At 40.9% G+C, this 22,342-nt stretch overlaps 2 protein-coding genes across 3 annotated transcripts; one reads left to right on the top strand and one right to left on the bottom strand.

Moving 5' to 3' along the window:
• The first annotated feature begins 2,628 nt into the window (after positions 1–2,628).
• On the top strand, positions 2,629–13,211 carry bzw1a (basic leucine zipper and W2 domains 1a). 2 transcript variants are annotated; one of them, XM_031735651.2, is made up of 12 exons: positions 2,629–2,765; positions 5,219–5,292; positions 5,391–5,567; positions 5,654–5,748; positions 5,843–5,908; positions 7,119–7,254; positions 7,539–7,648; positions 7,738–7,908; positions 8,101–8,247; positions 10,619–10,757; positions 11,127–11,249; positions 12,556–13,211. In XM_031735651.2, the coding sequence occupies exons 2-12, from the start codon at positions 5,229–5,231 to the stop codon at positions 12,585–12,587; spliced, it is 1,260 nt and encodes a 419-aa protein (XP_031591511.1). In that variant the 5' UTR covers positions 2,629–2,765; positions 5,219–5,228; the 3' UTR covers positions 12,588–13,211. The 2 variants fall into 2 exon arrangements, with proteins under 2 accessions (XP_031591511.1, XP_031591513.1); XM_031735653.2 differs by lacking the exons at positions 2,629–2,765; positions 5,219–5,292; positions 5,654–5,748 and having other exon boundaries at positions 5,490–5,567.
• Positions 13,212–16,334: 3,123 nt separating this feature from the next.
• Positions 16,335–20,944, bottom strand: si:ch211-246m6.4 (basic helix-loop-helix transcription factor scleraxis). Its single transcript, XM_031735476.2, has 2 exons — positions 20,096–20,944; positions 16,335–18,339 (listed from the first exon to the last, which is right to left on the bottom strand). The coding sequence occupies exons 1-2, from the start codon at positions 20,603–20,605 to the stop codon at positions 18,304–18,306; spliced, it is 546 nt and encodes a 181-aa protein (XP_031591336.1). The 5' UTR covers positions 20,606–20,944; the 3' UTR covers positions 16,335–18,303.
• Positions 20,945–22,342: the final 1,398 nt, after the last annotated feature.

The raw sequence follows: 22,342 nt of genomic DNA, 5'->3' as shown, positions 1-22,342 counted from the left end.
TTTGCACTTGAATGCTTGATTTAGAAGGGAAAACATAAATTGTGTTTTAATAAATCAATAAAAATCCACCTTCTGTGTCTGTTCATTCACTAGAAACTAAGGATAAACTCAGTCACTTTAGAGACTAAAGCCATGCTGACTGGTACATATTTAACAAGCTAACACTGATTTGTGTGGATTGAGGATGATCACACCACAAGGATGATCTTCGCTGGCTACAACTGTTGTGCTGCTCATTAAAAGAAATGCCTAATCAGCCACTCACATGGCAGCAACTCCGCATGTTTAGGGACGTAGACGTGGTCAAGACAACCTGCTGGACTCCAAACCGAGCATCAGAATGGAGAAAAAATGTGATTTAATTGGCTTTGACTGTGGTGTGGTTGTTCTGAGTATTTGAGCAGCTGCTGCTCTGCCACACCACCATCGTAAACCTGTGATAAATACAAACGTGCACAATCCCCCCCCTTCTATATTTGCTTCTAACTAAAACATTTCTATATATTAGGCAAATAATGAGCTGAAGTCATGTTTTATACCAAAAGTTTACCTGGCACAGTGTGAGGAAATTAGTCAAGCACGAAATTCAACCTCTAAGAAAATGACTTTCTTTAGGAATGGAGGTAAATGACTGTAATTTGGCATCTTATTAGTTTTTGTAAAAGTAAATTTAAAAAAAAATAATTTTTAGAGTGAAGTATTTTGATTAAAGAGCTTACAGAATAACATTTGCAATGGATTACTCACTACAGAAGCACTTACTGGATTACTGGATTATTTGAAGGCAAAACTTTTATGTAACACACACAGATTTATGATTTATAGTAACCATACAACTTTTTTGTAGTCTTTGGCTAAAACTTAATTGGAACAGCAGAATTTTGTTATTTGTATATACACTGTATATAAAAGATGGAAGTAGCACCTGCACTATCCTCGGTTGATTTCTGAACACTGCATTTTGATGCTTTTTGTTTCCGGCCTCCTGTTTTTTGTTTGTTTTTCTGCACCAAAAGAGACCAGATTTGGGTGATACTTTATTCAGCAGTTAACTAGCTAGTTGGCAAGTTGCATCCATAAGCTGTACAGTATTACTTGTACAATAATTGAATTTCATTCACCAACACTGAGTGATGGTGTTTGCCTCAGAGCAAGTTGGATTATTTCTTTGATAATTATGTTTAAAAAGGCTCAAATATGGTTGAATTGGCAACACAAAGGCTCGTTTCACCCTTTACCCAAAACACATCTTGATGATTCCCAACACCTTTGGGAAAATATTCTGTGGACTGACGATGCAAAAGCTGAACTTTTCTGGAAGGTTTGAGTCCTGTTACATCTGACATAAAATTAACCATTTCATAAAACAACTTCACAGCAACAGTGTGATGGTCTGGGGCTGCTTTGCTGCTTCGGGACAACTTGCTGTAATTGATGGAACCATGAATTCTGCTCTCTACTACAAAATCTTGAATGAGGATGTCTGACCATCAGTTCATGCCCTGAAGCTCAAGAGCACTTGAGTTCTGGAGCAGGACAATGATCAGAAACACACCAGTGCAAAAATTTAAAAAAAATCAAGGTTTTGGTGTGACCGGACACTGATAAAGGGAAAATGTTAGAATATGTAGGGAACACGGAAGGTAATGTAATTTCATCTGGAAATATCAATCACATGTTTACTGTGTGTATATATGTATATGATAAAGTAATAAATGAACCTATGTGTAGTGTGTTTGGGTCTGTGTGAGCTATTTTCAGTGTTTACCAAAAGGAAATTATAGTTTCTTTTTTTTATTTCAGCCTCAGGATACTTCCCTTTGGGTGATTTTCCATGAAGAACAAATCCAGTTACACATTTTCAGAGACTTCAAGCCTTATGCATTTATATCACGCATGTGGTGTTCATGCCATAAAAGCATGGAGGTGCTGTGTCGCTTCACTCTGTCCTCTCCCTGCTTGGCCTGCTGTTCATTTGTGCTCCCAACATCCCGGCACGTTTTACCCTGTGTGTAGTAAGTGAAAAAATCGGAACTTTCCACCAGTTCATTTTTTTCATCCATTACCTAATTACTTTGGCATAGCATGAATGGCCATGTGGGAGGTTCTTATCAGTAAACATAAAGCTTATGAAACATAAAACTTTACACCTTCCTTCGTGTTTTCCAGTGCTGTCAATTAGGTCCCAAATTGGAGTCTTTGATGGGCCGATTCTGGCCCTTAGGCCTTATGTTTGACATCTTTGGTATACAGGGATAAAGTGCAAGAAATGCATATAGACTGACATAAATTTGCTCCTAATCAATTTCATTTATATTTGTTCAAGATAAACATGTTTTTTTCTTCCACTCACATCTGTTATTCAGTTACATTTTATCACAAAAAATAAGCAGTATTTCATATTTGAAATATGAACCATATATGTGGTAAACATCTGTTATGCATTTTTACATACACTGTTATTGATGCACTGATTTAATAACACAATAACGTAACACTGGCTGAGTAACAAAAACAGGAAGACCACGCAAGGGTTAGCTACATAAATATGCTGTGAAAACAAACAAACAAAGAAAAAGCTTCCTGTATCAGTAAATTAAACGTTTGTTTTGTTGAAAGGACGTCCCCTTTAAATAGCGCATGCGCAGCGGGCGGAGCCTGCGGAAGTCCTGACGGGAAGGTCTTTTTGTTTGGGCCGCTCAGACACTCGACACTTTGCTTCCATTCCTCGGCTTCACAACCGTTTTTTATCTGCATTAATTTCGGTGAGTACTCTCATTTTCCGGCTCCTCGCCTCGGTTCCCACGCCGTCCTCTCGTTGCATGTACTGCTGTGGCCTGTTTGAAGACGGAAAATTATGTTTTCTTTTTTTTTTTTTTCGGCCTGGGAATGTTGCCATCATGGGCGCCGCCGGAGGGCGAATTTTAACTTAGCATTAGCTTCATTACAGAGCAGATTGCGGCTCTGCTTCGTTGTTGTTATGGTTTTTTTCATGACAGCTCGACAGGTGGTTGTGTTTTATGGCCGATTAGGTGCTGGTGAGGTCAATTTTCTTGCGTGCGTGAGCCGAGGCTGAACGGTAATCAAACGTGGTTAGCCTCCTAGCGGGCCCGGCTATCCTGCTCGGCGCATGGCGAGGCCTCGAGTTAGCTTGTGCTAATCCACAATTAGCTGCTCAGAAAATCCCTCATTGCTCGCGAGCGGAAAGCTATCCGTGGGAAATATCCGTGGAAAATGCTCGCGTTGAGGTCACACCTGTGTACTGTGATTGACTTAAGAAGTGTCGAGCTGATGCATATGGTTATTTCCACCTTCCAGCATCCACCTTTATAGCCGCGTAGATTGTCTTTTGTCTGCCGAGTACTCCTTCACCTTTGTGTGAGTAGCTAGTCAAAACCCGGGGGGAGGAAAAACAGCCGTGCTGGATTTAACTTACTTTTAACTAAATCTGTATTATGTCAGGCTGTTTTTAATAGGGTTAAGGAGGCTTTCTTTGGAGTTAGATGAATGAAGTCAAAACAGATAAAACTAAACATTTGCATGCTCGCGCATAGCCGAAACAGATAGTGGTTAACTACACTGCCATTTAAACCTCACAGATGATGTTCATCTCTTAGAGTTAAATACTTTCTAACGTCCTCACTGTGTTTGTGAAGGCAGTGGTTACAGATATACGTTACTTGGTTTAATCTTAAGAGGCAGGTAAACGGCTCAGTTACAGCAAAAATAAGTTACACAGTGAGTTTCCTTGACATTAATCAAGCTATTAATGATGTGGACCCTGAGCCTGGATAGAAGAGAGTTTAGGCTTTAGGAGGGAAATGAAGCCATCACTGCAAAGAAAAAGGGTGTGATGGGTTTAAATACTCAAACATGTATACACTCTTTGGTAGCAATGGAAGGGGGAAATTGGAAATGAAAGGGAAAAGCGTCAATAAATATCGGTCCCTTGGCTGTTCTCTGTAAATAAGATGGCATTTACTGCCCTGTTTTGTCAGCTGATGGGACTAAATGTTGAGCTGAAGTCTTTGAAGCTGGTCTTTTTTTTCCTCCCCCATCATAATTTTGGCTAATTTGCACTTTTTTTCTTTTTTTCCCCTTATCTCTGTCAACTCAGTTTGACTGATTCCCACACAGTGAAGGAACATTTCAGCCAGTGTAGTGCTGCAGTTTCTCTCAGGGATGTACAGGTGCTACAGCAGATAAGAGATTTACCCACAACAGGCACTGCTGGCTGAAATATCCCAGAATTTTATTTTTTTTTCTTTAAACCAATGGGTTATTAGTGTGTAAAGCCTACTTTGTGTCTGTGGCTCAAAAAAAAAAGACCACAACTGGCTGTTATTCATAGTTACTGTTATCAGTGTGTTACTTTTTCCAAACAGATCCATGAATTAAAGGAACAATGTGGTTACTTTTATTGTTGTCTGGAAATAAGATGCGGTAAACAAGATTTGTGACCTTTGTAGTTTTAAAGTCTGAGTTTTTCAGCAGCAAACATTTAAGTAACTTAGTAGCTTCACTACTAGTTTTTTGCTGGGCATGCAGTTTTTTTTTTTTTTTTTTGTTGTTTTTTTGACTGCTGTAGCAAGGGAACATTTCGTCCTGTGATAACGCTGTGGTTACTTTAACAATGAAGCTCATTGCAGGCAAAGAGTTGGGCCTTTTCATTGTTTGTACCTTTTTAAGGGTTTTTACACCCTGCTAAAATGAAAGGGGAAAGGTGTTTTAGTTAAATAGAAACTAATAAAACACATACAGAAAATACCATTTTGATGTATTTTTTTTTTTTTTTTTTTAGTTTGATAAAAATTTTACTCCATGAGCCTTGTTGTATGACTCGCAGCGTCCTTCAAATATTCATGATTACTTTTGAAATTTATCCTCTCTTTAAAGTGAGAGAAATAAAAGCCTGACTGAAACTGAACAGGTTTTATGTTAAAACTAAACTGAAAAGAATAAGCCATCTCTGGAAACTCCCAGAGAGTAAACTGATTGAAAACACAAACTGAAACTAAGTTCTTACAATAAAAACTTTTAATCTCAGATCGGTATCACCAGCAAACTCTAAAGTTGTTCTGCACAGCCGATTGTTACAGTACGTGCAGCTATCCCGGCTTACGCCCAGATGCTGGCAGGAGAAAACATAATTACGGAGCCCGTTGACCAGTCGCCTGCGCAGCTAAACATGAACTCTGTGTGTTCTCGTCTCTCTCAGGGTGTCTTTTATGAATAATCAAAAGCAGCAAAAGCCAACGCTAACAGGCCAGCGTTTCAAAACGAGGAAAAGAGGTGAGTGTTGATTCCTGGATCCACTGATCCCCAGCCATATGTTCCACACTCTGCTTTCATTTCTGAATCAACGTTTGTGTGTCGTTGTCTTCCCACAGATGAAAAGGAGAGATTTGACCCTACTCAGTTTCAAGAAAGTATCGTACAAGGCTTGAATCAAACTGGCACTGATTTGGAAGCGGTCGCAAAGTTCCTCGATGCCTCTGGCGCCAAGCTTGACTACCGCCGCTATGCAGAGACACTCTTTGACATCCTGGTGGCTGGCGGGATGCTGGGTGAGTTGCAACATGTTTTGCTGTCACTTATGTGCAGAAATGTGTGTAATGCCTGTATATATTTACCTTTTTATGTGTGTCTGCAGCCCCAGGAGGGACTCTCTCTGATGACATGACTCGCACAGAGTACTGCCTCTTCACGGCACAAGAAGACCTGGAGACAATGCAAGCATATGCTCAGGTCGGTGCCTCTTACCAATACGTTTTAAAAACGAAGCACACGCGACAAGCAGGTAATGCTCACAGGCTGCTTCTTCTCCTTAACTCATAAACAGGTTTTTAACAAGCTGATCAGGCGTTACAAGTACCTGGAGAAGGGTTTCGAAGAGGAGATCAAGAAGGTGAGCAATAACCAGATAAGGGGATAAGTTCAAACTGGGCTTAGCTGGTTGGAAAGGTTTGAGGCAGAGGTTGCCAGCTGTTGATTACAGTTCCCTTTGTTTGTTTTCCCCAAAGCAAGGCACTATGCAGGAGACGTGAAGTACATAATGTACTGTAGATGTTTTAAAAGTTTCTGAATTTATTAATCTAAAAATAAAATTTAGTTGGTGTCAAAATGTTTTAATCGGGGACTTTTGAGTTTCCCACACGCCGACTCAACAAGGCTAAAGTCAAAATCGATTAACTGATATTTTTCATGCTCTTATTTTGAAGGCTGAGCCTCTGCTACCCCTTCCTTTAATGTGTTGCCACTTTAGAGCAGCCTAGTCTGGTCATTGCTGTTGCGGCCCTTGTAGTTGGTCAGCTCTCATGAACCTCTGTTCGTGTGGTTGGACAAACTCCCAGCTGCACCATCTTGGATGCTAGCAGTTTCGACAGCCATGATCTTTGAAAGTACAACTTCAGCACCAGATCGTACCTTTAAGTGGTCGGGCTGTTTGAGGTGTTTTCGACTGCCAGTAATTGGGGGATTGGGTCTCGATTATACTCTGTCTGCTCGTGTCTGAGTAACGTCAACAAGCCTGAATTTGCGTTGCAGTGCACCACTTCAAAGAGCTGAAATGGGAGCGACTGCTTGGCTGTCGGGTCTCCAGTTGTCAGAGTGTAATCAAGGACTTTGTGTCGCTGGATCATTACGTTGTGCTTATTTTATGCTTGTAAGTAGAGCAGGGCGATAAAACAGAGAAAACTGTGATTTTTTTTTTTTTTTTAAGTGTTGCAAAACTTCACCTGCGACAGGTTGGCAGTTGAAAGGTTACAAACTTTGAAGGGTGAAGCGGGATGGCTTGAGTAGTTCTCACATGTTACACTAGTTTATTGCTGATACAAACCTTTTAAACCCCTTGATGCTCCACAGAAGCTCAAAATGCAAACTTTCTCTCACCCCAACTGTAGCTGGTCTTACTTTCAGCTGGAAATGTATCTTTTAGCTAGTTTAAGGTGTGGTAACCCTGGATTTGATTTGCTTACAAGGTTATTCTCAACAAGTCTGGAAAGAAATTTTTCTAGTGGAAGTGAGTTTTAACATCTCTAGGGATGTAAATATGCCCACAGTTGTTTTTGTTTTTAAAGCTTAAACATGCATTAAACTTGTCTGCTTTCTCTTTGTAGTTGCTGCTGTTTCTAAAGGGGTTTACTGAGTCTGAGCGCAACAAACTTGCCATGCTGGCCGGCATCCTGCTGGCCAACGGCAGCATATCAGCCTCCATCCTGAGCAGTCTCTTCAACGAGAACCTTGTCAAAGAAGGTAAAGACCAACTTCTCGTTTAGTCTGGTTTTGCAGCAGAGATGCATGGCTCAAACGGTCAGAAAGCTGGTCAGGTATCGGTGACAGTAGCAGTTTGGTGGTTTTGTCCTGCTACACTGACACTTTCTGTGGTTCTTGTGTGTAACAGCCTCCCTGGGAAGCTTAATATTAATTAGGGCAGTCAAATTAATTTAAAAGGAGTTGCTGGCTCAGGTGTCACTTTTGTTCATGTGTTGGAGGTTTTGTGTTCAGAGGCTCTGACCTGTCTTGTCATCTCTGTCCAGGCGTTTCTGCAGCCTTCGCTGTCAAACTGTTCAAGTCATGGATCAACGAGAAGGACATCAACTCTGTTGCTGGCAGTCTTCGCAAAGTTGGCATGGACAACAGGCTGATGGTAAGCAAAAACAAAAATCAGGGGCCATGTGTCGACCCATTCCTGCTGCTGATGTCTCACTGGTGTGTGAACATCCTTCTCCTCCTCAGGAACTCTTTCCGGCCAACAAACGGAGCTGCGAGCATTTTTCAAAGTACTTCACCGACGCTGGGCTGAAGGAGCTGTCCGACTTCGCCCGCAACCAGCAATCCATCGGCGCTCGCAAGGAGCTGCAGAAGGAGCTCCAGGAGCAGATGTCCCGAGGTGACCCTCTGAAGGAGGTGAGGCCACAGGGTGACTTTTAAATGGCTCATCTATCATAAAAGATATACACTGAGCTCTGAACAACAGGTTTTTAACACTTCCTGTTTTTGCTCCACCGGGTTTCTCTGAATGAAAAGCACAGAAACAGACGTGTGCTTCATTAGTGACTGATGTGTGTGTGATTAACCTCACTGCTTGCCCTCCTTCAGATTATCGCCTTCACCAGGGAGGAGATGAAAAAGGCCAACCTCTCTGAGCAGGCCATGATCAGCATTATCTGGACCAGTGTGATGAGCTCCGTGGAGTGGAACAAGAAGGAAGAGCTCGTGACCGAACAAGCCATCAAACACTTGAAGGTACGCAGCAGGGCAGAGGAGCACAGCTGTGGTTAAAGTGCTTAAAGGGATTAATTCATCATTATCAATTAATGAACCTGTGCAGGAAACACGACTCTGCGGCTGAAGGCTTATCCCTCAACCACAGCTATGTCTTACTTCAAAGTAAAAGCCTTGGAATAGTTGAATTGAACAGGATTTTCAAAATCAAAGTGTCCAGTTACTTATTAGAAATTGCAAAGATGCTTTAATGGGGTAAATCAATCACAAAAGCCTGTGGTTGATTTTACACACTTCAAAAATTTGAGTGTTTTGTTTAAAAAAATAAATAAATCAACAATGCTATAATGCAAGATTTGCAAAATAAAATTAAAGCCTCCTGTTTAGTTCATTGTGCCTCTCCAGTCCAGCAGTAGCAACAATCTCACTGCAATAAATCCCCAAATTACATCGTCTAGTCATTATTGCCAGTAAATGTTCTCTTTTCAAGGGTCTAAACATCCTCAAACTCGTGAACTTCAAGACTAATGAAGACTTTATTATGGGGCTAACACATGTGGGGGTGCAAAACACCTCAATAGCATCACCTACAAAACTGTAACCTGTGAAATTTGATACACATGTGTAACATCCCAAGATGGACAAAATGATTTTCCTTGGAAACATGCCCTAAACCCCATTTTTGAAGGCTGGCATTTTAAAGTTAAGAGGCAGGTTTTGTAGCATTTATTGGCTCTATGGCGCCACCTACAGTATTTCAATAAAGGAGCCCCAGCACTTGATTTTAATGTGCTTGCATGAAATTCAGTAGCCTCGTTTAATATCCCAAGTTGAAAAGGCGTCTTTGTGCCTTCTACTAAACCCAACAGGAAGTAGATCTGGGCGATATGACCCAAAATTCATATCGATATTTTTTGTTTTTAGCTGGATGGCGATATAAGATATATATCTTGATATTTTTTTTTTTTAAAGCCATAAAGTAAGAACAAAAAGAGTTCTTAGTCAAAGCTGTGTCCCCGATGTCACACAGGTACTTTTATTAACATACAGCATAGATGTACATGAAAAAAAACTACTCAAAAATAAATTATGAGCATTTATTAAATAATGATGCTCTATAAATAAAAGAAAGCTATGTTGTTTTGTGCATAACAAAGAGCTCACAATTGTGCAGTCAAAATGTAAACTAAAAGACGCTGAGCATAATAACAAAGACAGATTTCACAGCTGCTCTGTTCCCAACTTCTACTGCGTGACTGACAGCCTGGAGTTTGAAATCCGCTTCGTAACCATGTCCCTGAACAGGTGTCATTTATGGTCCTTATACACACACAATACGGTAATATTACGTTGAAGCACAGTACGTATCACTCCGCGAGGCTCCTCGGTAGCCGTAAAGCTCTGACAATCCATCAAGCGGTGCAGCTCCGTAGCTTAGCAAAGTCGAACTAAAACATTTTTTGACAGATTGCTGATCGCTGTGTATCACATAAAATCGGTTCGCGGTCATCAAGCGCAACCAGAATTCATACAAAAGGCGCGCAGTCAACTTTTGAGAAAATGAAAGGCTTTCAGGCCGTGCATGGCGTTGGCGTGGCTAGCTCGTTAGCATGGTTAGCTCGTTAACACGTTGATGCCGTCCAGCCCCACGCACGGGGGGATGCGCAGTAACTCGTTAACGGAGATTTGTCGTGTCCATCTTGTCGCTGCCTGCACGTGAAGCTTTGGGGGAGGAGGGGGAGTTGTGTTCAGTGAAGGAGAGGCGAGGTCGAGTAACGTTGCGTAAAGACGAAAGAGAGGCAAACTTGCGGCTCCGCAACTATAATTGTAATGTAACATAGACTATATCGATATAAAGGATATTGTCACATCTTATATCTCGTATAAAAATATATCGATATTTTTAAAAAAAACTCGATATATCGCCCAGCCCTAACAGGAAGTCTACAAGTATCTTGGTTGCTATTGAACCTCCTCAGAGTTAGCTGGATCAGTGTGATTGGTCTGTTTGACCTGACTTGACTTTAAGGAAGAAAATCACAAAGCTGCATGAGAAACTGTTAAAGCTCTCGTGTACATCAATCAATCTGTCCCAGACTGTTGGTCGGTTACGGCGCCACCTGGAGGCAACAAGAAATCATCTGAGGTGCATGACTTGTTCATTGTGGGTTCCACTAAGTGTAAACGGTGTTCCTGAGTTCAGTCATGTGGGTATAGCAGCTGATAAGCAGCTTTTATCTTTTTTTCTTTCTTTTTTTTTTTTTTTTAAATGCAATGACCAATCAGAATCCACTAAGACATCTATGTGGCTGCAGGAAGCGCCTCCACGTGTACCACATTATTGCTCCCTGCATCTTTACATGCTCTAATTTAGAGGCTTCTTTCTCCACAGCAATACAGCCCTCTGCTGAAAGCCTTCACCTCCCAGGGTCTGTCTGAGCTCAGCCTGCTGCTGAAGATCCAGGAGTACTGCTACGACAACATCCACTTCATGAAGGCCTTTCAGAAGATCGTGGTGCTCCTCTATAAAGGTTGGTGCTACAGAAAAAGCTTTGACGTGACAGTTTGTCTCGTCTTCGTTTAGGTTTATGAAAGTTCATTTTTCACATTTCCTGACCTTAAAAAGCTGTTTCTTTAATGCTTGGTGTCTTTTTTTTCTTCTTTTTTTGGGGGGGGTACCTAAACACTTGAAAGTCTGGCGTGGCATTTTCCTTTTTACACACAGCTTCAGCTTTGATTGGTCTTAGATTTCCTCCAAAAGTCCAGATTGTTTTTAATAGAGAAACTCTCACCAAGCATCAGTAAATTGTTTCTTTGAATTTTTACAAAGGCATGTTTCAGGCTCTCTTGGTGGAAGGTTAACATGTCCGCCCTCCTCACAGTCCTCTTTTCTCTTTCAGCGGATGTATTGAGTGAAGAGGCCATACTGAAGTGGTACACTGAAGCCCACCTTGCCAAGGGGAAGAGCGTTTTCCTCGAGCAGATGAAAAAATTTGTGGAGTGGCTGAAGAACGCAGAGGAAGGTAAAGATGGAGAAATAAACCGCACTTCCTGGGTTTTGTGTGTTTTGAGGAGCTGAATTCAGAGCTGATGCCATATGCTCAAAACCTGAAAGGCCACTCGAAGGTTAAAGGAGCTCTGCATTGAACAGGCCAGTTAGACATGCACCTGTCACCTGCTGTATGTCACGTTGTATGATAAAGGCGTGTATAGACATGTACCTGAGTGTATTTATGACAACGAAGGGGTTAATACTATATATGAAGTTGATGAAGCTTTGTTTTAGCTTGTTAGATGATTCAATCACACGTAAAATAAGTAATGGTTGATATAAGTTTTACAGTCACATGACTGCTACCCACATGGTAATTGATGCTGGCATGCCAGGTAACAGAGCTCGAGAGGTCCACGACTGGCTGAAGCACCACAAATGCTCTGTAGCGTGGCCATGTGATGGGAAGTCGAGCACCATAATCTGGCTGTCATCTGTGCTGGTGTATCAGGAAAATGTTGGTTATAAAACTCGAGATTGGCTAAAGCTACAGCTTTAGCTATATGGCACTGCTCACCAAAGTATAATGCAAAATACCTCTATGTGGCAGTCTTGCAAATGACAATCACCAGGGAGAAATGTTCATTTCCAGACAAGCTGCCGCTTGGCGAAATTGATCACAAAGAGGGCTGAACCAAAAACCTGGTTACTAGTACTTTGCTTGGAAGATGCAAACTATTTGCTGAGGGGCAGGGAAACTTGAAATAAGTCCAAAAACTTCCTTTAAAGTCATCGGTTGCTCCTTTCTTTGCAATACATTTGCAGAGTTGAGGTACAAGTTCAATTTCTCCAATTCTGGCTTACGTCAAAAGTTTCACAGCCACTTGGTGAGTGGTTTGCAAGTATTTTGTCTCAGTTGCTCCTAGTTTGTCTGGATTGCACAGACAAAACCTGCAATCTGTCACCAACCAAAGCAATCAAGAGGTTTCCATGCAGCGTCCTCTTTGTTACTGATTTTACCCAGCATCAACAAACTGGTCAGAATAAGAGTTTCTCTAGTGACTGATGGTTGCCAGGGGTTACAAGCAGTCTCTAATCCTGGGAGAGTGAGTATTTTGCTTGTTTGAAATCCTCTGAAACCAGATGAGCGTTTAGCGTTTAGCAACCAGGTAGTTTGGGGGGGGGTCTCAGGCTTTAAATGACTGTACAGTCATGAGAAAAGGGACTTCTTCAATACTTTAAAGACAGTCACAATCAAATCATTTTATTCATTCACAAGATGTTGTAAAATGATCAGCACCTTGACTGACTCGTCCTCTTATGTTTTCTCTCGGCAGAGTCGGAATCGGAGGAAGAGGAGGCGGACTAAAACCTCAATCGCCAGACGAGTTTCTTTTTTCTTTTGTTTTTCTTTTAAAAAAGTAGGAGCAGGAGCAGTAGAATGTCTTTGCCCTTTTTCCTCCTTCTACATTCTGTTACGGTTTATTTATCCACAGATGCAAACAAACCTCCACCACTACCAAACATTTAAAGTTTGTCCAAATAAAACGGGTCCTTAACTCACAATATGGAGCGCAGTGGGAGCAGAAAACGGCAAATTCTCCCCTTTTCCCTTCTTTGGTCATTTTGATGCCTTCTGTAATTTGGATTATGAAAACGTGTTCGATTTTCAGTGGCTGCTGCTCCTAAGTCTGAGGTTCATCTTCATGTGACTACAGCCAAACTTTGTTTTCTCTTTTCTCCCCCTCTTTATTTTTTTCTCTTTTTAAAATTGACTCGGCTCATGTTTTGGCTCCTGTTCGGTCTTAAACTTCGCCTTCTTGACTTTTTGGGTAAACTTGTACTGCCTGTCGAGGTCGCTCCAGTCAGTTTGTCAGAAGACACGCCCCCCTATAAAATGCCTCGCCAGCTAACGATTATTATTGGTTTCTACTTTCTTTAATCTGATAAGCCGATTTGACTTTTTTATGAAATAAAGATTATTGAAACTGTTCTTCCTGTGCATTGTTGCTATTTTCATTTTACTTCAGTAATTGTAACTTTGGTCTCTAGGACTCTGAAGCTCCAAACGGTGAACTGTGGCAGGTCGCTAGGGACAGTTGTGACCACCTAGCGAACACAAACTAGAATTTTTAATCAAGTTTAAAGCATTTCACGCTTTAAAGGGGTTCCGACCAGTCTGTAGACATGTCTGAGGCTTAACTGTGCAAAGAAAGCACACTGATCCTAAGTGGGCCAAAGAGGTGAGATTCCTGTTTCAGTATAAAGAACTTTACACATTTAATTTTAAAACTGGGAAATGTAAATAAAATTAGCTGAAAATGCACCAGAGTTGGCCATGAGCTAATTTCCATGAGCTAATTTCCAGCTGTAGTCCCGGTTTAGGCCTTCAAAGAAACCTAGAATCAAAACGCATCAATTTTATGTAAGGAAAAAGGACCTGGAAAACACAAGCTAAAGGAAAACTAGATCAGTAATGACAACAGATTATCATTCAACTGTCTTCAGTTTTCATTTAAAATGTGTTTGACTAAAAGGGTAGTCAAACACAGTTATTCTATAATAAGTTCTATTGGTACAACAAGGCTGAACAAATAAACAATGTAAACATTTCACAGAACAACACCAAAATGCATCCAACATTTGACCCTAAGCCCATGCGCGCGCGCACACACCCACACGCATGTTGTTTCCATCACTTTTGGGGACATTACATTAACTTACATTCATTTCCTGTAGACTTATCCTGACCCTACCCATCACAAGTCCCTTCCTGAACCTAAACCTAACCTTACCCTAACCCTGACTCAAGCCTTCACCCTAAAATTGAATGATTTACCTTGCAATTTGTCCCCATAAAGTAGGCGAGACCTCACAATGTGAGTGTGTAAACAGATTTGTGTCCCCACAACAATAAGTAGTACACGTCCACACACACACGCACACATAATTACTTTACCAACTGACCCCTGACCTCCTAAGTGTCCCTCAAACCTGATTCAGGGATCCACTTCCCCAAAGCTCACTGTCCTCACTTTCTGAGGACAAAGTGCACATTCCCTTGGTTTCCTTCCATCAGGTTTTTACGTCAGTGTCCTGTAATTATCAGTAGATTGTAAAGTAAAAAACATGACTATGATCATATAATTGCACACAAACACATCTCTACACACATATGCTAATGCATTATATTGCCTGAAAAAATCAGGCTAACTGCACAGTGTTGCCATGAGGCAACAAATAAAAATTAACAGTTTTACTGTATAAATAAATTTTAAAAAAAAGTAGAACAATCAATCAAATATGCTTCTTAACATATTCATATACGTTATATACATTTATTTCACTATAAACATGTAAAATAGTGATCTTTATCTTACCTCCTAATGGAGATGTCTCTCATGTAGTACAGCTTGCAGAAAGCCCCCCCCCCGCCCCAATGAAAGTCACACCACCTTCAACTCATTTTATTGGAAAGAGATGTGTCTGGTAGCATTATTTGAAAAGAAAAAAAAAGTTTTTTTTTTTTTAAAGGACCAGTGTGAGGCATGAAAATGTGGCATGTTGAATCAGGCCAACGCTATGCAGTAGAGGGTTAAGACCAGACATCCTCAAAGGAATAATACGGCACTGTCTATTCAAACTTGTAATTTGGTCTCTTTTTACCCTGGTGGTACACACTACACTAAATCAATGAGGAGCTATATTGTTTCATAGTTGATTTAATTAAAGATGCAAATTCATGTATTTGATAAATGCATTAAACTCGTGATATGGGTTTTTAATAGATATATAAAGAGTAAAGGTTTTAACCCATTGAAACCCAAATGAACACTAATACTAAAAAAATACATGTACATTAAGCTGTATGAACATATTTCATATATATTTGAAGTTGTCAATATTAAATTTAACTCTATTACATATCTTGTTTTTATTTGGAACTTTAAGTTTAATTTAGAGTTGATATCTAAACATTTGATTCAGAACATCATGATTTTTGTTTTTCTACTTGATTTGGTGAAAAACATGCACACTGTCTTAGATGCATTTAAATAAAAACGAGGATGATTCAGACATGGTAACGCTTGTAAGTGTAGCAGCAGTTTCATTATTACAGTATCATCTGCTGGATTTACAAGTGTCTCAGATCTTTCATTATTACTGTGTCCATAACAAAAACATCCCTGAGCAATGACAACTACTGAGTTTACAAATTAGTTGTTAAAAGATTCAATCACTTTTACCGAACTATGTATTAATTTTCAGTTTTTCTTAATTTAATAAGATTTTTATATTGACAATATCTGTCATCTCATTTTACTGATTTTTAGTTACCCTCTGCTTTTGTTACCGAAATAAGGAAATCAGCCTTGGGCCTTCATAGTTCCCTAGTAACCTCCTAAGAAGTGCAATTTCAGCAGCACGTGTCAGTGTTTCTACATCATGTTTGTGTAAAATTACAGAAGGTCCAGTTAGCTCACTGCCCAGAGTGTCCTGTAATTATAAAATATATTTTTGTTGATGGATTTTTTTCTTTTTACTGAAATTTTTATAATAGATGGGAAATTTTGTTGTTTAATTGTTTATCTACTTTGGTGTATAATGAATGGCTGTGGGGGAGGTGTTTATTAGCAGGAAAAGCTGTAAAACATAAAAATACAGTTAAAAGTCCAAAACTTTATACCTTCAAATTCTCCAAAGTTAGAGTCCTTTTCTGTTGCCCCTATTTCCTCCACATTTGCCTTTATTTTTTGGCGTCAATGTAAAGAAATGTGCTCTTAGTATCTCATCTGTTTAAATAAAGGTTACATTGACTCACTACACCATCTTGTGGTCCAAAGTGGTATTACATCAAAGTCCAGCCCAGCCCTAATTTTACTTCCGTTGATATCTCTAAACATAATACAAAGACACTTTAGACATAAATCAGTTTTTTCTTTGAATTTCTTTTGACTGATTAATGTCATTTTGGGAAGTTACACAAAACGTGCTTTTACAGAGTCTGCAAATTACAAGCACAACATACAGTTTAAACCCCACAAATGAGAGACAATTGAAGTTTTGATATGATTGTTTTTATTTTTATTGTACAAAAATACATTTTTCTCTTCGAGCAGCTTCTCAGTATGTGCGATGTGCAAAGAACACAAGTTGTCAGGTATTCAAGTACTTCTTACTTATTGGATTTAGAGGTAGGCCTTTATATTTCAAAACACAGGTACGAGGTAGTGTGCAACAGCTCCCAAACATAGTTTAGCGCTGGAACAATAAATATCGAGGGATCCAGCTTATTGAGAAAGGATTACATATGCTCCAATTTAGAGCAAAAGGAAGCCTATCGCACAGTGTTTTTACAGTGATGAGGAAACTGTGCAACAATGCAAAAGTAAACATTTACGCAGAGAACTTTATCTTGAAATCAGGCCAAAAACATAACTTCTGACGCAGATACAGTTACCAGGAAGTTTCCAACTGGACCTTCAAATTAGGAACACACTGCTTATTTCAGGGAACCGTTTTAATGCTAAATGTCGTTCAGTATCTAAGTGTATCCAGATTAACTGGAATTAACCTCCCAACTTTGTGAAATTATGCAAAGCACGCTGAAAATAACTCAACTGATCCTTCACTAAGTTTGCATAGAACTAAACAACACTCTTGTATTTAATGGGATATTTTATCCCACAAAGGAAGTACTTTGTCCTGGAAAGATGGCAGCAAAACAAACTGCAGAGTCTGACTTTAGTCCACATTCATAATTCTTTTCAGTGCCCCCCCCAAAAAATAAAGCTTGGCATTACAAAGCTGCTAGGCCAAAGCTAGTATTACTGATGTCTAAGGGAGAAGCTACCAAATAACGTTTGCAGCTGAAGCTTGCAGATGGTTTTCCCTCTGTGAATGTGGACTGCTTCTCAAAAGCCAAATGCAAACAAAGTACCATCAGTCGGTCACCAGCGCTGATGGCAGCTTGTTGATGAAACACAAAAACTTTGAAAAGGATAGCTCTATCTTTTTACTGACCTATTCTATGGGGATGCACCAATCCATGACACTTCAGATACAGTAAATATACCCTTTCTTCAGGATCTGCAAATTTTAAGTACTGATCCATCCATTCTTGTGTGCTCATCCAATTCAGTGTTGTGGGTCGGCTGGAATCTATACCAGCTACCATAGGCTGAGAGGTGGGATACACATCCTCATACTCAGATCATTACTACTCAGATAATCTGGTCTATTATTGTAAAATAACAAATGAATAACAGACCACTTTTCCTTTAGGAGACAGGGCTTTCTCCATGTGATCTGTTAAAATGGTGGCATTTAGGAATTTGGGAAGGAACAAAAGGATTTTCCAGAGTGCTTTGCATGCTGGGATCAACTCGTTATAAGGTTTTCTTGGGACATTTTCACTTTACAAAAAATATAGTCAAAAATTAACCAGGTAGACATAAGAAGAGTGGAGTAAGGAAACAGCAGTGCAATCCAGTGTGTAAATTTCAACATCTTCACTGACTGTTGTACATCTGGGGGATTAAAGTCCTGAGATATTGACGTGCAGTTTGTTTTCACATGTACGTGAGCATTGTTGCAGTTCCCACTGTTCACTACTAGAGGCAACACATCAGTTAATGCCCCTTTAAAGCGCAAGGTAACACTGAACTGACAGCAACCACTGCAGCAGCTGCTCTTCAATTTCCTTCATGTGACTGAAGGTGATGAGGATATATTTATATTTATATATATATATTTTTTATTTTATTTTATTTTTTTTAAAGAGGTCAGACATGGGGTGGTGGGGTGTCCAAGGGGTAGTTTGTACTATTAGTGGGACCAAAATAGCCCCACGTCAGGTGCTACTTTACACATCGGCTCAGGTTACAGTTCAACCAAAACACAGAGGCTCCAGAAGCACATGAGCGTGAACAGAAAGTGCTTTTCAGTGTTTAAATCTGTCCTTAGTTTTCTCGTCTCGTCCAAAAATAAAGACATTTATATTCATATATATATATGTACAAAGTCCTACATGTAAACAACGCCACGGTATGGTGGACTCCCCGCCTGTCTGGTGCCAAGAAGTTTCACACAGCAGTCGAGTGTTTCGCTCCATCTCTGAGCTGTGGAGGCAAAAACAAACACATCAACAACTGCATGATCCTCACCCTCTAAACAGGTTAGTTAGAATGTGTGTTGTTACAGATTTTTACCTTTAAATGTAACAGTGACATAATAATCCTGATCCTGTGCCAGATTCTGCTCTGCATTTCGTAAAGGGTCCGAGCCAGACTCCAACACATGCTGTAAACACTTGTGACCCACATGGATTCACAAATGTTTCATGAACAAAGAAACATTTCTGATGCTCAGGTCATTAATTTAAAGTCTGCGGCTGGGTTGAGGGCTCCTGAAGGCACCGCAGCCTGATTTCATTTTGTGGTGTCAGTCAGTAAGGAAACAGGTGCCACTTTAGTCACGTAAAGACCGTGCATCATTGGGTCTGCATTGAGCAGATCTGTGTGGTTTGAGGACCTGAGTAGACCCAAACACCAAGTGATAGCTTCTCAAGGAACCAGGGGAATTATGGATGTGGCTAAAAGCATCTGTGGTACATTCTCCCCGTCCTTTAAAATGAGATTTCAATTGTACGATAACATCAAACGACAATGGAGCCTCTTTTATTCCTGGGAAGAAACAGTGTTGACCTCCTCAAAGCATGACTATAACTATATACACCAATAAATGTAAAAACATCCAATAAAAAACATCCTAATTATAAATGTCAAAAACCTTTTTTCATGTCATAACTGACTGTATATAAAAGATGGACATAGCCATGTGGGCTCAATGTGAGAGTTTTTGAGCCAGCCTAAAGTGGTGCATTATGAGCACTTCAGCTTGTAACCAGTGTTTATTTTGATTTATTTTAATCAACTAAATTAATACAATTATAATTGACTAAATCTAAAACTGACTATAAAGTGTAAAAATTTGTCACATCAAATGCAAATTTTGTTTTCATGAAAAACAAAGAACATTGAAGTTGTTCAACAACAACACCAACAACCTTGGATACTGAAAAGTTGTATTGTTTCTCTTTGGCAGATCAAATGTGCCGTCTAACCTTACTGCACGAGGAAATTAATTGTGACTGGATCACTCCAACCTCATCCCGCCTTTCTACACAACTGTTCTGATTGGATCTCGCCTTTCCGGAATGTTTTTATCTCATTTTTCTTTGTTGAAAAACGTGTCGATACATTTCATTGTAATTTTTGTCCTCGTGCATGACTTATTAGTTCTCCTCACCCCTTCTTCCTGTTGAAAGGAAGTTTTTCTTTCCCACTGTCACCAACTGCTTGCTCAATCTTCTGATTTCTGGGGATTTCTCTGTATTGTTGTAGGGCCTCTACCTTACATTAAAAAGCACCTTGAGGCAGCTGTTTTTATGATTTGGTGCTATATAAATAAAATTTAATTTAATTTTTATTTAGTTATCATCTTGTCAGAACAAAAGGTTAAAAGTATGACAAATTATTATTTGGCAAACTTAACAGTGGTTGTAACCAGACTGTGTCCATAATTTTTTTTCTTTTTCTTTACTTTAATTCCCTCGTGAATCTCATGCTTCTGTGTTGCCACCATATTGTTACGTCCCCTAATTCATGTTCATGGAGGCAGGATGTGCCCACAATTAAAATGATCACAGTTCTGAGTATTTGCAGGCAGTTTGCTTTGGTTCTATTACAAAAGAATCTGACCACCCCCTAATTGTTTCTTGCCCCCCTCCTTATGTCCACGTGCCACCCCACCCCCCAAAAATCCGAGAAACGTCCCTGCCGCTAATCGACTCTATGGGTGTGAGAAGCCACTCACCAGCTTCCTCTGGTTGCTGAGGCAGAAGGTGCAGATGGGCCGCAGGGAGGGCGCGGTGAGGGCGGCGGGGCCGTGCAGGATGCTCTGGTAGCGCAGGCAGGGCTGTCCGTCCAGGCAGTCCTCCCCCAGCAGCAGCACGTTGGCCAGGTGGGAGATGTAGCTGGAGGCCAGGCGCAGTGTCTCGATCTTAGAGAGCTTCCTGTCGGCGGGCTCGGTGGGGATGAGCGTGCGGAGCGCCGTGAAGGCCGTGTTCACGCTGTGCGTCCTGTCCCGCTCCCGCGCGTTGGCCGCCTGCCTCTGTTTGCTCACGCCGGGCAGACACGCGTCTCCTCCGCTGCTCCTCCTCCGTCTCCTTCTTCGTTTCGGGGCTCCCTCCTCCTGGACCACCTGCCCCGGCTCCCTGCGCGGCGTGCAGCCGCCGTCGGAGCTGTTGCTGGCGCTGTCCAGGTCCTCCAGGTCTGAGGTGAAGCAGTCTGGCTGCACGGTGCGCTCGCCGCCGGTGGACTTCATCCTGGCTCTGCTGCGGCGTGACTGGAGCTGCTGGGCCGTGCAGGCGGCTCGCTGAACACCACTTTATCCTGAGGGTGAAAATAGCTCTGGGGGTCGAGCAGCTGCCGCCGATCCGGTGACTTAGGGGGCCGGCACGCCATTTGTAATGACTGACGGATCCTTGCTGGATCGCCAGCCCGCCACGGAGAAGAGAAGACAGGTGGAGCGTAAAGGGAGTGGAGGAGGGGGGCACCTGTTGTGGTCTGGAGGATATGGGTTTAAATTAGGCTCCACCGAGGTGGGGCTCCCCTCAAGGCCAATAGGCCATATTCCATATTTGATTCAGACTGAAGCTGCTGTCCACCGATATCTGTTTACACTTTAATGGGAAATAAAAACAAAGCAACAATTCTGCAAATCACTTTCAGCAGCTTTCTCGTCATTTCTTTAAGTAGTCTTCAGGAATAGTTCTCCAGGCTTCTTGAAGAACATTCAAAGCTCTTCTTTGGATGTTTCTGCCTTTTGTTCTGTTCTCTGTCAACATGATCCCACACTGCTTCAATAATGTTGAGGTCCGGGCTCTGGGGAGGCCAATCCATGACTGATAGAGTTCCACTGTGTGTTTTTCTATCCAGGGATGATTTTACTGCATTGGCAGTGTGTTTGGGATCATTGTCATGATGAAAAATGAAGCTGTTGCCAATCACATGGTATTCCATGGTGGTTTAAAATCTGATGGGACTTTCCTGTGTTCATAATTCATGAATTTTAACAAGATCTCCAACACCACTGACTGAAATGCAGCTCAAACCATGACTGTGTTTTACTGATGGCTGTAGACACTCACTGTTGTAGCTCTCCTGACCTCTTCTGTACATGCTGCTGATGATTTGGACCAAAAACTTTAAATGTGCATTCATCACTCCATCAGACCTGTTGCCACTGATTTTAAGTCCAGTTCTTGCGTGATAGTTTTTCAAGCTTGCTGCTTCTTCTTTTATCCAGTTTCCTCAATTTTTTTAAGGACACACTGCACACCATGATGAGATATGCCAGGTTTTCAGCTGATAACTCTTGGGGAATTACTTTGTTGGTGCAAAAATACTATTTTATGTCAAACTGTGTTATCTTTGTCATTTTTCATAGATTTATCTAAAGAAATAAAAACAAGTGATGTGTTTTTGTGAGGCTGTTAGTAACAAGATGCCTAAAGAAACCCATTCAACTTGGTTCTGCCTCTTTTACAGATGGATTTTTTTATTTTATTTGATCCACTATGGAGCGTTTTCTCTTCCTTCTTTCTTTTTCATGGATGAATTATCAATGTTAATATTTACTGAAAGGAAACCATTTCACAGAGATTCAGTCCGCACCTCTCTGACTTTGAACTTTACTGTGTGTGTGTGTGTGTGTGTGTGTGTGTGTGTGTGTGTGTGTGTGTATTCGCTGGCAGCTCTCCTGGCTTGGCTGTCGGCTCCGAGCTTCACTGAGTGAACAGTCCAGGTGTTTTCCTCCCTGTCCGTCCCGTCCCTTCCCGCTGTCTGTGCCCACCACGATGGACACACACACACCTCCTCCTCCACCTTGCCCAGTGCCATCTTTGGCGGTGGATATAAATATCTGTGAACACACTCATGCGTGTGTTGCTGAAAAACCTCCCAGCCACTTTCAGACTATCACTTTCATTCAGATCAGACCTGAAAGGGGAAGTGAGTTTGGGCTTATTGATGAAATTTAATCTTAACATAAACATTTAAA

This window comes from Oreochromis aureus, linkage group 23 (genome assembly GCF_013358895.1).
Source record: "Oreochromis aureus strain Israel breed Guangdong linkage group 23, ZZ_aureus, whole genome shotgun sequence".
In the NCBI taxonomy this organism is placed as follows: Eukaryota; Metazoa; Chordata; class Actinopteri; order Cichliformes; family Cichlidae; genus Oreochromis; species Oreochromis aureus.
Note: the sequence above shows the minus strand (reverse complement) of the source record. Positions and strands in the feature narration are given on the sequence as shown.

Bases quoted from the DNA above. Each gene is read 5' to 3' on its own strand.
- bzw1a (XM_031735651.2), top strand. From the start codon at position 5,229: ATGAATAATCAAAAGCAGCAAAAGCCAACGCTAACAGGCCAGCGTTTC. The intron at 5,749-5,842 runs GTCGGTGCCTCT...ACTCATAAACAG, and splicing joins CAATGCAAGCATATGCTCAG to GTTTTTAACAAGCTGATCAG. The intron at 7,909-8,100 runs GTGAGGCCACAG...GCCCTCCTTCAG, and splicing joins GAGGTGACCCTCTGAAGGAG to ATTATCGCCTTCACCAGGGA.
- si:ch211-246m6.4 (XM_031735476.2), bottom strand. From the start codon at position 20,605: ATGAAGTCCACCGGCGGCGAGCGCACCGTGCAGCCAGACTGCTTCACC. The intron at 18,340-20,095 runs GTGAGTGGCTTC...TTGCCTCCACAG, and splicing joins TCAGCAACCAGAGGAAGCTG to CTCAGAGATGGAGCGAAACA.